Genomic DNA, 13,618 nt, shown 5'->3' with positions numbered 1-13,618 from the left:
AGTAAATCCAGATACCTGGTCCACGGAGAGAATGGGGAAAGGGAAGTGAACGCGCAGAGCAGAGAAGTCATCACCATTGTCATGACCGTCCTCTGAGTCTTTTTAGCAAATGTTTACTGAACTCAGGGTCATCCCAGCTTGTTGAGAGAGAGGTCTCCTCTCACTGGGCATTTTCACTTCTCATTTGTTTTTTTTGGGTCACTTCTGCTCAGATTCACTATGTCACTGAAATTGTTCTATCTGGTGGTCATAGTTCAGTTATATTTCACTTATCTCTATGACATTTGATGTATATTGGTGAGCACTTTATCCTTAAAATGACTGGACTGGCTAACATGACTATGTATGTATTCCTTTTTGTTTCCCAAGTGCCTGAAACAATTCTCTAATCCACTCTAAACAAACTCACTCCTACTGGACTTTAATAATTCCTAAGTCATATCTACAACCCCCAGTTATTTTCAGGATTCTCTCTTATCCAATGCAATAGTATCAATAGTTACTCAACTCATTAGTCAGTTAAAACAGGGAATTAAACATAGGATACATATACAACTTAAATATTTTAACTTCAAACCTTGGCCAATTTTTTTGACATCTTATTTGTGAAACCTTACATGACCTTCCACACATAAATAATCATTCTCTGCTCTGTTACCTTTATACTTTTTATATATTTCTATTATTGCATGTATTATACGGTAATGTCATTATTTCTTCAGATGTTCTTCTCCCCTAATAGACTGTGTGCTCTTTAATGTCTGGGTTTGGGTCTGTCATTCTTTTTCCTAGCACTTGGAGGTTCTCAATGGATGTTTATTGAATTAATCTGAATTTGTAACATAATAAGATGGCATCTAATATGATCTTAGAAACATATTTCCAGTTGTGATTGGTATTGAGGAAATATTTCTCTATGGCTATTTTGGGAGTAAAATCTTATTTAACTTTTTTTTTTTTTTCTTTTTTGCGGTACGCGGGCCTCTCACTGTTGTGGCCTCCCCCGTTGCGGAGCGCAGGCTCAGCAGCCACGGCTCACGGGCCCAGCCGCTCCGCGGCATGTGGGATCTTCCCGGACCGGGGCATGAACCCGTGTCCCCTGAATCGGCAGGCGGACTCTCAACCACTGTGCCACCAGGGAAGCCCTTCTTTTACTTTTTAAAATTCTAAGCATGCATCTAATGAATTCATGAATGTCAGGAGTGGATTGAGATTACTGGATACTCACTACTGTATTCTGAGGAACACTGATGCTATCTCCCCTTTATCTCTAGGATGTTATTAGACTTCATCATACAGGAACACTTCCCCTCAGTAGATGCCAAGGAACCTAACAGATATTTGGTAAGTTTTTTAAAAGAAAAGACAATACTCTGTTTTCTATCATTGGCCGGCCACCTTAGTGGTTACAACTTAGCACTTAAAAATCTAAAGTTAAAAAAGGAAATGTAGAGCATTTTGAACATTTTGTTAAAGAAAGAGACGATGAACCACCTTGTAAACAAGACATAGATAAGGAAGTTGTTCTGTTTGAAAGGTAGCTAGAAAAAGAGAACAGGTGCGACTACATCCTGACTACATTACTTTTTGAGCAGCATTTGTAACTTGGTCACATACATTGTTTTCTCACATGTTGGATATATAGGTATTTCTATAGTAGTAGTTCTAAAATAAATACATACATAATAGGCAAATGTGATTTTCTATTCTTGTGGAAAGTTTTTGATCTTCATTAACTTTTTCTTTCTTTTAACAGCCACAGAGAAGGAAATTCCTTTATTTTTCTTAGTGACTCATTTCAAAATTTAATAACGCATTTTGCTTACATTTAACTCCCTGTGCTGAATTCTAATGTTTTTCCTTTTCTTATTGTACATGAAGAAAACCTGGTCATAACACTATGCCTGAGCCTTGTATATATTATTTCTGGATCAATAACTCTATGTTCTTCCGTTGTTTTCTTACACGCACTACTTTCCATCTCTTGAGTCATCTTTTGGCCCACCTTTGAGAACACGTTTTCATGTTGGAAATCAGAAGATCCTAAAAGAACATATGTTACTGAAAAATTTGAAAATTTTCTAAATTTCATTTTAGGATTTTTTTTCTACTGTGGTGTCTGAGACGGCACAGCTTATTGCCTTGTGGATGTCTGTTGGTTTTGCTCATGGTAAGTTATCTACTGACATTTCATGCTTCTGATGAGAAAGTAGAATTAATTTGTTGAAGCAGAAGACTTCTTTTTTGTGTATTTCAAAATATTCCTGCCAATGAGCAGGAATAACATTTATAATATATGAATTTATTTTTAGCAAGAGAGAAACAACTTTCTCATGTTTAAAATGATTTTGAACGGAACAGATACACAAAATAGAATAAGCGTACTCGACCCGTTGATATTGTTACCTGTAAAGCTTTTTAACCTTGTGAGTATATATTATATTAGGTCTTTTAAAAGCTTTTTAAAAAACCATTAATCATAAAAGCACTACATGCTTATGGTAAAGAATTTAAAATATACAGAAGTACATGTGAGTTCTGTTCTCCAGGAGAATCATTATTAACCATTTTATCTCAATTCTTCTAGACTTTTTTTTGATGGTATTCATATATCCCCTACAAAAACAGTAGGGCTGGCTTGTGTGTGTCTGAAGCCTGAACTAATATCTGCCTGAACTAAGAATAACTGTCTTAAAATAAAAGCAAGTCACATATGTACTAAGGTCTCTAGATAAATGCCAAAGGGGGATCCCACATTGTAAAACTTCTTGAAATCTGCTTTAATTACATCCTCGCTGGGTCTCACTTTGGTGGGTAGGGTGGTGAGCAGGGGGGTGTTTCAGAGGTTTTGCTGTTATGAACTGTGCAGCAGTGACCCCCATGCATTTATATCTTTACATTCTCGAAGGTGAGTTTCTGAGGATAAACTCCTGAAAGTGGACTGGCTGGATTCGAGTCTATATATGCACTGAACATTTTGATAAGCAGGGTCATCCTGCTCTAAAAAAGGTTGAAACTGTCTACACTGGACACTGTTGCCACCATGCCCTGCTATCCTATATTGGGCTGGTGTATGCATTCCCTGCCTCTCTCCTGCCTCACGCTCCGCCCCCATCCATGACCCGCTCCCCGACCTAGGAGGTCACACTCCCTCCCCACACACTGCTGGTGGTCTGCAGCTAAGGATTGTTATGGGGTACATATCCATATTTTTACCTTTTCCCCCTCTCACAACCTTTGAAAATTAATTAATGTTTCTTTAGTAGTCTCAATTCCATTCCAAATAACATATATTTTTAAATAAATGCTAGAAATTCAGGATAGATGAGAGGAGCTTTCATTTCTTGGGCCTTTTGTTCCTGTAGTATTTGACATCTTTGGTTGTGGAGGAAGTATACAACGAAAGGCTAAATTTAATTTTAAAATACAGTTTTAATATATATTAAGCTACTTGACTTCACCAGTTAAACTTTCAATTGATAATTGTTTCATTTCCAAAACAAATGCATTTTCATGACCTTTCCTATTCTGTATAAAATTTTATACAGTTAAAAATGCTTTATTATTTTATTGTCATGTTTTGGGCATCTTTTGTTGTTGTTTTAGGTGTTTGTAATACTGATAACTTCAGTTTGTTATCCATTACAATTGACTATGGTCCATTTGGTTTTATGGAGGCCTATAATCCAGGTATGTATGATTTATATGTATATTCCTTATTTCACTAAGAAAATTATCACTGGTTTATTTTAGATAAACCATTATAGCTAACTCAGTAGTGGGGTGGTAGAAAGAATTGGGTTCATTCATAAAACGGTCATTTTATGTGCTACTCAATCTTCCAGGTGCCACAGGGATACAGTATTGAGTCCTTTGTGGTCTCTGCCCTCAAAAAATGACATATTAGAGAAGATGACATGAGGGGAGGAAGGGAATGCGTTGTCAGACAGACACGGGTCTGAGTTCTGGCATCTGATCCTTAATCTGTGCCCTTGGATGAGTAACTTAACCTCCCGCTTTACTAATCTGTAAAAGGATCAGAGCAGGCTTTGTGGGGGACATGCTGTCAAGTTGGAGTTTGAAGTACGTGTGTGATAACCTGGAAATCCTTGTAGGTTAGAAATGTATTCCTCTATTAGGCAAATAATCATATTTTAAAAGATTTTCATGTGCATGGGTATTAAGTATTTACATTACTTTGAAGTTAAACGTTTAATGTCAGAAAGATTTTTATCTAATATATATAAATTTATTAAGTTTAAACTTAAAAATGAAGAAAGAGGGACTTCCCTGCCGGTCCAGTGGTTAAAACTCTGCGCTTCCACTGCAAGAGGCATGGGTTTACTCCCTGGTCAGGGAACTAAGATCCTGTATGCCACGTGGCACGGCCAAATAAATAAATAAGTAAATAATTTTTTAAAAAATGAAGAAACTATTATAATTATCCCCACTGTAAAGCAATAGTATTTTTGCTCTAAACAGATTTTGTACCAAACACATCTGATGATGAAAGAAGATATAAAATAGGAAATCAGGCTAATATTGGAATGTTTAATTTAAACAAGTTGTTACAAGCTCTAAACCCATTACTGGATCCTAGGCAAAAGCAACTGTGAGTAAATCCGAAATCTACTAATTAAATCTGTGTGAAAATATATTTGTATAATGATGTTTTGAAAAGCAAGAAACATTTTTAAAACCATACTATTTAATCTTTAATAACAAAGGCTTTCAAACTATATATATGTGTGTATATCTATTTTTTGGGGGGGTACCATTTTGACTTTTTTCCATAGTTATCAGGATAAAGTCTTTTCCTATTTATTGCTTTTTAGGTGCTGTGAAATCATGGTTTATTTCTTCTTTGATCCAAGGGTTATTTATCACAGTGTTTCTGAATTTCTAAGTAGTTGGGCTTATTTTGTTCATATTTTTATGATCAAAGAACGTGTTTGGTAAAATCTAGTCAAAATGTGTTACAGTTTCTTTATGGTCCAACATAATAAATTTTTGTACATATTTCATGATCATATAAAAAATGTGCACAAACGTTTTAATATATCAGATTGAATGTATTGAGTATATTATTCAAGTCTTTTATGATTCTGTTTATTTTTTTATCTATTAGATAAGTTTGATTCATAAAAGATGTGTATTAAAATCTCCCACTTTAATTGTATTTTTAGCAAGCAATTTTTTCTAATTGTTTTGAATTTGTGCAATATGCCATTATTGGTACATACTGATTTTTTTCTTGTATTTCCTTCAGAAAATGTGCCTTTTATCCTAATACAGTGACCCCCTTTATCCTGATTAATACTTTTAGCTCTCAATTTCAACTTATCTGATATTAATATTCATGCTTACTTTTGTTGTATTTGCCTTGAATCTCACTTTATTTTTTTTATCTTTATCACATGGTTTTAAAGTATGTTTCTTATAAAAGTAAACAAAACATAGCCAGGTTTTAACTCAATGTGATGGTTTCTGATTTAATAGACGTATGTGGGCTTTTCACATCTATTATAATAATTGATTTATTTTATTCCTTCTGTCTTACATTGTGTTTTATTTTACATGTTAGTTTCCCCCCATTCTCCTTACCTTTTTATGATTTGAGGAGCTTATCCATTCCTCTCCAACCCCCAACTTTGATTTGGAAACTACTGCATCCCCCACCCCTCACAGTTATCTTGTTTTTCTGCCACTTTCTCTACTGTTATATGAGAACAAGTTTCCAAATATTTTCCCTCACTAAGCTCCTATTTGCCCATTGTTTTTCCCTCCATCCCAATGAGACCTTTAGAATGCTTTTGTTTTACCTCTAATTACCCAACTGCTACATTTTGCTAAGATAGTTTAATATTTTGAATTTCAGACTGTTAGTAGGTTTTCCCTTGAAGTATCTCTCTTCCACCCCCCTCCCTGCATTTCTAGTCATTTTACTGCTTACTAACATTGTTTTTATTATTTTTTTAAATTCCATCTTGAAGCCTCTGCCTTGATTACTTTCTTAAGTATTTGACTCACATGGAGTATATAGGTCATATACTTTCTGAAATCTTACGTAACCATTAATATTTTCATTTTACTCTGATTGAGATGTAGGGTATTAGATAAAGTATGGACTCAGTTGCTTGTAACAGAAATCCCAAATAATAGTGGCTTGAACAAGGACATGTATTTTTCCCTCACATAAAAGTATGGTAATTCATGTTGGTAATTCAGGGCTGGTATGGGGACTCAGTTGTCTGAGTCCCAGACTGCTTTTAGCTTTCTATGCCACCATCCATTGTCTGTGGCCCTCATGGTCTGAGATGGGACCATCTATCACATCCATATTCTAGGTAGGAGCATGGAGAAGCAAAGAGGCAAGTCCTCAATACTGAAGGACACATTTCAGAATTTATACACATCACTTCCCTTATTTCGCCCTGGCCAGGACTTAATCATATAGCCATATACATGTAGTGGCCTTATACTGTATCAACTTAGCTAAACTGGTCGAAAAATGCCCTTCCCTGTTTGGTCACGGGTTGGGTTGGCCACAGGAGAAATCGCCAAGATCTGGAAGGCAGAAGAGAAGCAGCAGTGTTTACACCCAGAGGGCTGGTATAGGGTTGGGCACTACTGCAGCTCACACGCCTTGTCAGGGGCTGGATTTGAGCAGAGGCTTGAAGGAGTAACAGGAGCAGCCACAGAGATATGTGGGGGAAGAGTGCTATAGGCAAGGGAATAGCCTGTGCAAAGGTCCTGAGGCAGGAGTGTGTGTGGGTGTTTAAGGAACAGCATGAAGGCCAGGGTAGCTGTAGCAGAATAAGCAAGGGGAAGAGTCATAGGAGATAAGGTCAGAAAGGTCAGGGGAGTGGAGCTTCAGAGTGTGTTGAGCATCTGTATAATTTAAAATACATTAAGAATGTTAAGAAATAGACAATTTGTTTAAAAATGGGTTTAAAGTTAATAACTTTAATTTTTAAATTTTTATGAAGTATTTCACTATTTTCATACATTCAGGCAAATAAAATGTTATTGTATTGGGTGAAGTATCTGTAATGCATTATTTTGGGTCTAAGATAATTTTTAAAATACGCCAGGGCTTCCCTGGTAGCGCAGTGGTTAAGAATCCGCCTGCCAATGCAGGGGACATGGGTTTGAGCCCTGGTCTGGGAAGATCCTACATGCTGTGAAGCAACTAAGCCCGTGTGCCACAAATACTGAGCCTGCGCTCTAGAGCCCACATGCCACAACTACTGAAGCTCACGCGCCTAGAGCCTATGCTCCGCAATAGATAAGCCACCGCAATGAAAAGCCTGCGCACTGCAACGTAGAGTAGCCCCCGCCTGTCACAACTAAAGAAAGCTGGTTTGCAGCAACGAAGACCCAATGCAGCCAAAAATAAATAAATTTAAAATAAAATACACCAAAAAAAGCCATTTATATAACTCTTTTGGTATTATAAAGACATATTAACATTTATCCTATAAGCTAATTGTATATAGTCATATTTCAGGAGTTACCTGATTTGACCTGTACTGTATCCAAATCTTTGAGACAGTAAATTTATATTGACAACTTTCTCTAAGGTATGACATACAATTAAATCACTAAATCAGAATCAGTAGTATGTAATCGAATGCTATTTAATGTATGAGAAGGTTCACTTTGTTCATGTAAAATGTAATTCAAGAATGTTAACATTTAAGCAAGGTTTAACGGTGCTATCTTTTTTCTCCCTCAGTGCTGCTCAGATTCTTGAGGGGTATCCCATTCTTTATGATACAAGGTTTGTTGTTTGTTTGTTTTAACACATATTAGAGCATCCTGCTTGGTTTGAGGGCAATTCTTAAACAGTGAGAAATTTAACAACAAATCAAATTGACATTTCTCCTTTTAGATTTAGAGAATTGTTCAAAGCCAAATTGGGATTACTTGGAAAAAGCAAGGGTGATGATGATTTAATTGCATTTCTCTTACATGTGAGTTTATCATTTTATCTCTTTTTCCTGATTAACATTTGAATGACTATTCCATATATTCTTCAAGAATTGAGGTTGCTAAATGTAAGTATTTTCATTAGCTCATGGAAAAGACAGAAGCTGACTTTACAATGACATTTCGGCAGCTCAGTGAGATCACTCAAAGCCAGTTACAGGAGCTCAGCATTCCTCAGGTATCAATTTGTGACTTTTGGCTTTTTTCTTAACTCAGTTTTCTTTAACAGATTTGTTGAGGCATAATTTACATACCCTAAAATTCTACTCATTTTAAGTGTACAAGTCAATGATTTTTAAATAACTTACAGATTTGTGCAGTTATTGCCACAATTCAATTTTAGAACAATTCCATCACTCTGAAAAGATCCTTTTTGGCCCATTTGCAGTCAATCCCTTTTTACTACTTCCATCCCCAAGCAACTACTAGTCTACCTTCTGTCTCTTTGCCCTTTCTAGACCTCCCTGTAAATGGAGTCATATGGTATGTGGTCTTTTGTGTCTGGCTTCTTCGCTTAGCATATTTTTGAGGTTCACCCATGTTGTAACCTGTATCGGTGGTTCTTTCCTCTTTATTATTTTTAAGATCTTTTAAGTACGTCTTAAAATATTATTATTTCCTCTTTATTACTTTATTACTCCCTTGTATGGATGGACCACATTTTGTTTATCCAGTTACTAGTTGACAGACATTTGGGTCATTCCCACTTTTTGGCTATTGTGAATAAATACTACTGTGAACATTCATGTACCGGTTTTTGTGTGAACATATTTTCATTTCTCTTGGGTAGATACTAGGAGTGGAATTGCTGGATTGTCTAGCAAATTTATGTTTAATTTTTTAAGAAACTGCCAAGCTGTTACCAAAATGGTTCTTCTTAATTCAGTTTTAAGAAAGGTGTTGCCTTGTTTTTTCAATACTAATCTGCTACATTTATGGAATAATATGGGTATTAACCAGAAGACTCCCACTTATTATAGATTTTTAGAAATATAGCTCTGTTTATAAGGTGTAAGTCTTTTATATTGCATTGTTTTTATTATTTTTCAGATGAAAATCTAGGCATATTTTTTAAAATTTCAATTTCTTCATTATATTTCATGACTTGTGTGTTAACTAAAAAAATTATTTATATATAAAAACTATTTGTGTACAGTTCTCACAGGTATGTAATTGCCATAAATTACATTTTTAGGAGTGATTTGAATAAAAGAATGTCTACCTATTCAGCAAGAAATCCAGCAAAATGTTAACCAATAAGCATCTCTGATATAATTTAAAAATTATTAATGAACTATCAGAACTAATTATCGTTTAATGTGAGATTTAACATTAACTGAGACAAAGTAATGTTAAAATGATTTGAACGAGTTCTTGACAGATGTTAATATTTAAATTACTGAGTGTTGGGAAAATTTGAGAGAGATCATTACACTTTTAATCATTTTAATAGTTAATTTCTGTGTCTTCTGAATTTCAGATCTTTTTAACTCCCTAACTCTTAACTAGAGCTAATAGCTTATTCGTGTTCCCTTAGCCTTTATGTATATTTCTGTACCACTTCTAAAATGGCACTGACTTATTTGTTTACACACTTTCCTTTTTAAAAGCAGTAATTATGTCTTATTAATTTTTTTATCCTTCCCAACTAACATAGTTCCTAGCACACAGTTGACATTCCATAAATATACGTTAAATGAATTGATAACTAAATAAAACAGTTACAAATTAAATTTTTTAAGTAAATTATATATTACGTGAGTTTTCCCTATTTAAAGGAAGGGTTTTGATAATGTAAATATTCACATGTAATGTCTATTTATAAGAACTATGTATATTTTTTATTTCTCTTAAATCATGCCATTACATGTATCTCCATGAATTAGAATTTGAGTTGAAAGTTATATAAAGAAAAGGAAAACATTATTCCTTTTTAGTACTACTTCTACTTGAAATAGAGAACCTTAAGAGAAATCTGGATGTTATAAATTATTGTTAAATACATAATTTAAGGGACAGGAAGTTAAAATAAAGTGAACAAATATTAATAAGCAGTCTATTACTGTATTTTCTTCTAGCAATTCTGGGCACTGAAAATGATCTCAAAGCACAAACTCTTTCCTGCCTGGGTGTCCCAGTACCTTTTGAGACTGAAGAGGTAAGGTAACCTAATCACTTCTTGAGAAAGCATGTAATATATTACTTTAGCATCGTCAACCCATCAGATTCCTCACTTCCTTTCCATTTTTCAACATTTCCTTTTTATTCCCGGGAAGTCTGCTCTGGCTGAGGAGTGTCTGGTAACATCTCACCCACGCAGAGAGCACCCTTCTGTCCACCTCAGCTTTGATAATGCCATTCCCCTGTGTCCTGAGCCCAAGTCTCCCAAGCCTTGAAGCTCTGGAGAGACAGCTCCCCAGGCTTTCATCCAGTGTCTGTAGATTGTCACATCTCATACAATCGTCAGAAGTTACTTTGCTTCGTTAACTGTCACAATGAATCGGAAGCAACAAATGTGAAAGAGTAAAGAAATTGTAGGTAGTGGTGGCTGAAGGGAGAGCCAGGACAACCACAGGACGCACAGGAGCAAATAGCCTGTCACAGTTTAATGGCAGCTGAGGGCTATTCATAAAGATGACCCTGAGTAATGAAGAACAAGTTAAATTATTTTCAGAAAACTATGTTTTAAGATAAGGAAAGAGAGGTGCCAGAGAGTTTCGATTTTTTTTTTTTTTTTTTTTTTTCCTGTACGCGGGCCTCTCACTGTTGTGGCCTCTCCCGTTGCGGACCACAGGCTCTGGACACGCAGGCTCAGCGGCCACGGCTCATGGGCCCAGCCGCTCCGCGGCATGTGGGATCCTCCCAGACCGGGGCACGAACCCGTGTCCCCTGCATCGGCAGGCGGACTCTCAACCACTGTGCCACCAGGGAAGCCCAAGTTTAGATATTTTTTTAGACAAAAGTATTTTTTTAATTGGTAAAAATAAAAATTTTGGTATTATCTAAAATAACGAAATAAGGTAGTATTTTATATATTGTTTAATCAAACAGGATTTTCTGTCTTCCTTTCAGACACTGATTCAATGTGATTTAAAATTTGTTTTTCAATATTTGTCTTGTGAAATAATTCTCACCCTTTTGGAAAAACGGTATGATTTGGGGAGACAGTGATTAATTCTGTTCTTTGTTCTGTTCATTTTTAGTAACATGAATGATTCAGATTCTGAAAGAAGAAAAAGAATGACAAGTAGGTAATCCTTTCGATTTTTTCAGCTTGAAGGATTATTACATAAAAGCAACAGGAAGTAATTACTGGAAGTAATTACTCCCAGTTTTCAAAACCTGGAAAACTGGAAGTAATTACTTGAGGGAATTGGATTTGTTGTTTTGTTTTTAACTACAAAAACTCTAGATGAGTGTATTTTAGTTGAGTTGAAGTGTCATATATGAACCTTTCTAATTTCAGATGACTTTTAACTTGATTATGATAGCCCTGCTTTCAATAAGTTTGCATATTGATGTTAAAATAATATGGCCTTAAAAGATGGTGGAGAGACAAGGAAGGTGGTGTGGTTTACGGTGGAAAGAACGTGAGTTTTGCAATCTGACAGATGAACCTCATCTTGCCACTTTTTTGCTGTATAATATGAAAGATATTTAACTTTCCAATTTTCAAGGCCCTTAGCTATTATAAAATGGGCATATTTTGCAGGGATGTTGTAACGATGTGTAATAGTATATGTAAGTTATCTTGTTACAGTGCCTGGGCCATAATATACACCTAGTAAATGGTAGTGCTAAAAATAAATCACCTTTATATACTGCTTTCAGTTTACCATGTGACTTTACACTTGGCTTGGAGAAGAAAAAAAAAGGAAGTTAGTCCTTTTTGCAACATGGGTTCTAAGAAGATCAAAGAAGTTAAGACAGAAGTACTCAAGTCCTGGAGTACTCTTACCTTACTTAGGACTGGTGTGGAGAGCTAGTGTGTGTCATCAGGGCGGCTGATCATTTGATGAAATAAGAATGATGCTAATATTCCATGTTAAGTTAGAGGATGAGACTGCTTCTTGACTCAGGACACTATTGTAGAAATAAAAGCAAGCTGAGTTTTTACAAGGAAGTGAGTAATCAGTCTTTGGGGCTTAGCATGGATTTAGCTGCCAGCTACTTATGCTCACTGGTGCAATCATACAGAATTTATAGGCCAGCCCAATATGGACTATATCAGCAATTAAGAGAAAAAAGAAATTGAGAGAAGAAAATGTCGTGGCTGTCTTTAGGATTTGGATTTGTTTGGTTATGACAGGATGGATGAGATGGTAAGATGAAAGACATTTAGTGAATTCAAGGCTGAAGCTTTGAATTATTTTAGAGAAATAATAAATGCTGAACAGTGTACTCTCAAGGAAAGGAAAAATTAATTTCCACAATGAGAAATGGGAAAAAGTTCCAGACGAGATAAAAAAAATGTACTGAATTAGATAACCTCAAAGAATCCTATGAACAGATCTACAATTTTCTGATTTCAGGTAGTTTGTATATATCAACACATAATTTGATCCAAAGTACTTCTGCTTGCAGCTACAAGTCCCAGCATATTTTAACAGTATTTCGTTGCCAGGTTTCTATAAAGTGTTGGTGAAGTTTGTTAAACTTTTAATTGGGTGACTCCACTCTCCCTCTGCCTAAGTCGACTGCTTCCACAATTTCCCTTGCATGTCAGTTTCCTTTTCGTCTAAGGATTATATATATTTATTGTGTATATGCGTTTTTATTTTAAAAGAGTTCTGCATGAATTCTTTACAATTTGGAAGATGCAAACTTGTAGAAAGAATAAAAAGATTCCCATCACTCAACCACAGTTGCTATTCACTTTTCCATGCGTTTATTGACACTTCTAGTCTCTCTTTTTCTGTGTGTATTGATTAGGAGAAAATGTAGTTGTAATCATATTATGGTATAATTTTAGATCCTTCATTTTTCACTAAAAATAAACATTTCCCCTGACTACTTCATTCTTTATAATGTAACATTTTTAAGGACTGCATACTATATCTTTGAAAGGGTATGTAATGTTTCACTTAACCAGTCCCTTATTAATAGGCGTTTAAGTTGTTTCTAGTTTTCCTTAATATAAATCATGCTTTTTAATGTTTAAATTTGTTCCCATAGACTATACTCCTAGAGAAGTAGAATTACTGGGTCACAGGGCACTTGTATTTTAGATCATCTGTCATGTCTTGGCAGCTCTTTAAAACCAAGTCGAAGTGGAATTTGTACGTTCCCTCCATTCAAGTAACTCAGAAAAATGTTGTTGAGAATCACAAAACAGTGATTTCTGGAGTCCTCTCAGAATTACTTTCAGGCCAGTGAGGATAAACATCCCTCCTTTCCACCTAGTTGATAAATTATCTTGGAAAAGTTTCATCTCAAATAAAGACATAATTTCTGGAATGTGCCATTATTATAATACTTTTTTTTTAAAGATTTAATTTTATTTATTTTTGGCTGTGTTGGTTTTTCGTTGCTGTGCACAGGCTTTCTCTAGTTGTGGTGAGCAGGGGCTACTCTTTGTTGCAGTGTGTGGGCTTCTTGCGGTGGCTTCTCTCGTTGCAGAGCACAG

The 13,618-nt window shown here is 35.4% G+C and overlaps 1 protein-coding gene across 3 annotated transcripts in view; it reads left to right on the top strand.

Annotated features, from left to right (window-relative positions):
• Nucleotides 1-13,618, top strand: part of LOC115850215 (protein adenylyltransferase SelO-like) — a 28,446-nt gene that overhangs the window by 10,726 nt on the left and 4,102 nt on the right. The window contains exons 9-17 of one of the 3 annotated variants that reach the window (XM_060293201.2): nt 1,275-1,344; nt 2,098-2,170; nt 3,607-3,690; nt 4,483-4,612; nt 7,739-7,783; nt 7,895-7,976; nt 8,078-8,170; nt 10,071-10,150; nt 11,196-11,239. In XM_060293201.2, the coding sequence (XP_060149184.1) occupies nt 1,275-1,344; nt 2,098-2,170; nt 3,607-3,690; nt 4,483-4,612; nt 7,739-7,783; nt 7,895-7,976; nt 8,078-8,170; nt 10,071-10,150; nt 11,196-11,239 (701 nt within the window). Of the gene's footprint in view, nt 1-1,274; nt 1,345-2,097; nt 2,171-3,606; nt 3,691-4,482; nt 4,613-7,738; nt 7,784-7,894; nt 7,977-8,077; nt 8,171-10,070; nt 10,151-11,195; nt 11,244-13,618 lie in introns of all 3 variants that reach the window. The other 2 variants (XM_070044808.1, XM_060293202.2) reach the window with 2 other exon arrangements.

The sequence above is a fragment of the Globicephala melas genome, chromosome 2 (assembly GCF_963455315.2).
Source record: "Globicephala melas chromosome 2, mGloMel1.2, whole genome shotgun sequence".
NCBI lineage: Eukaryota > Metazoa > Chordata > Mammalia > Artiodactyla > Delphinidae > Globicephala > Globicephala melas.
The sequence above is the reverse complement of the archived record's forward strand: the minus strand, read 5'-3'. Positions and strand labels throughout refer to the sequence as shown.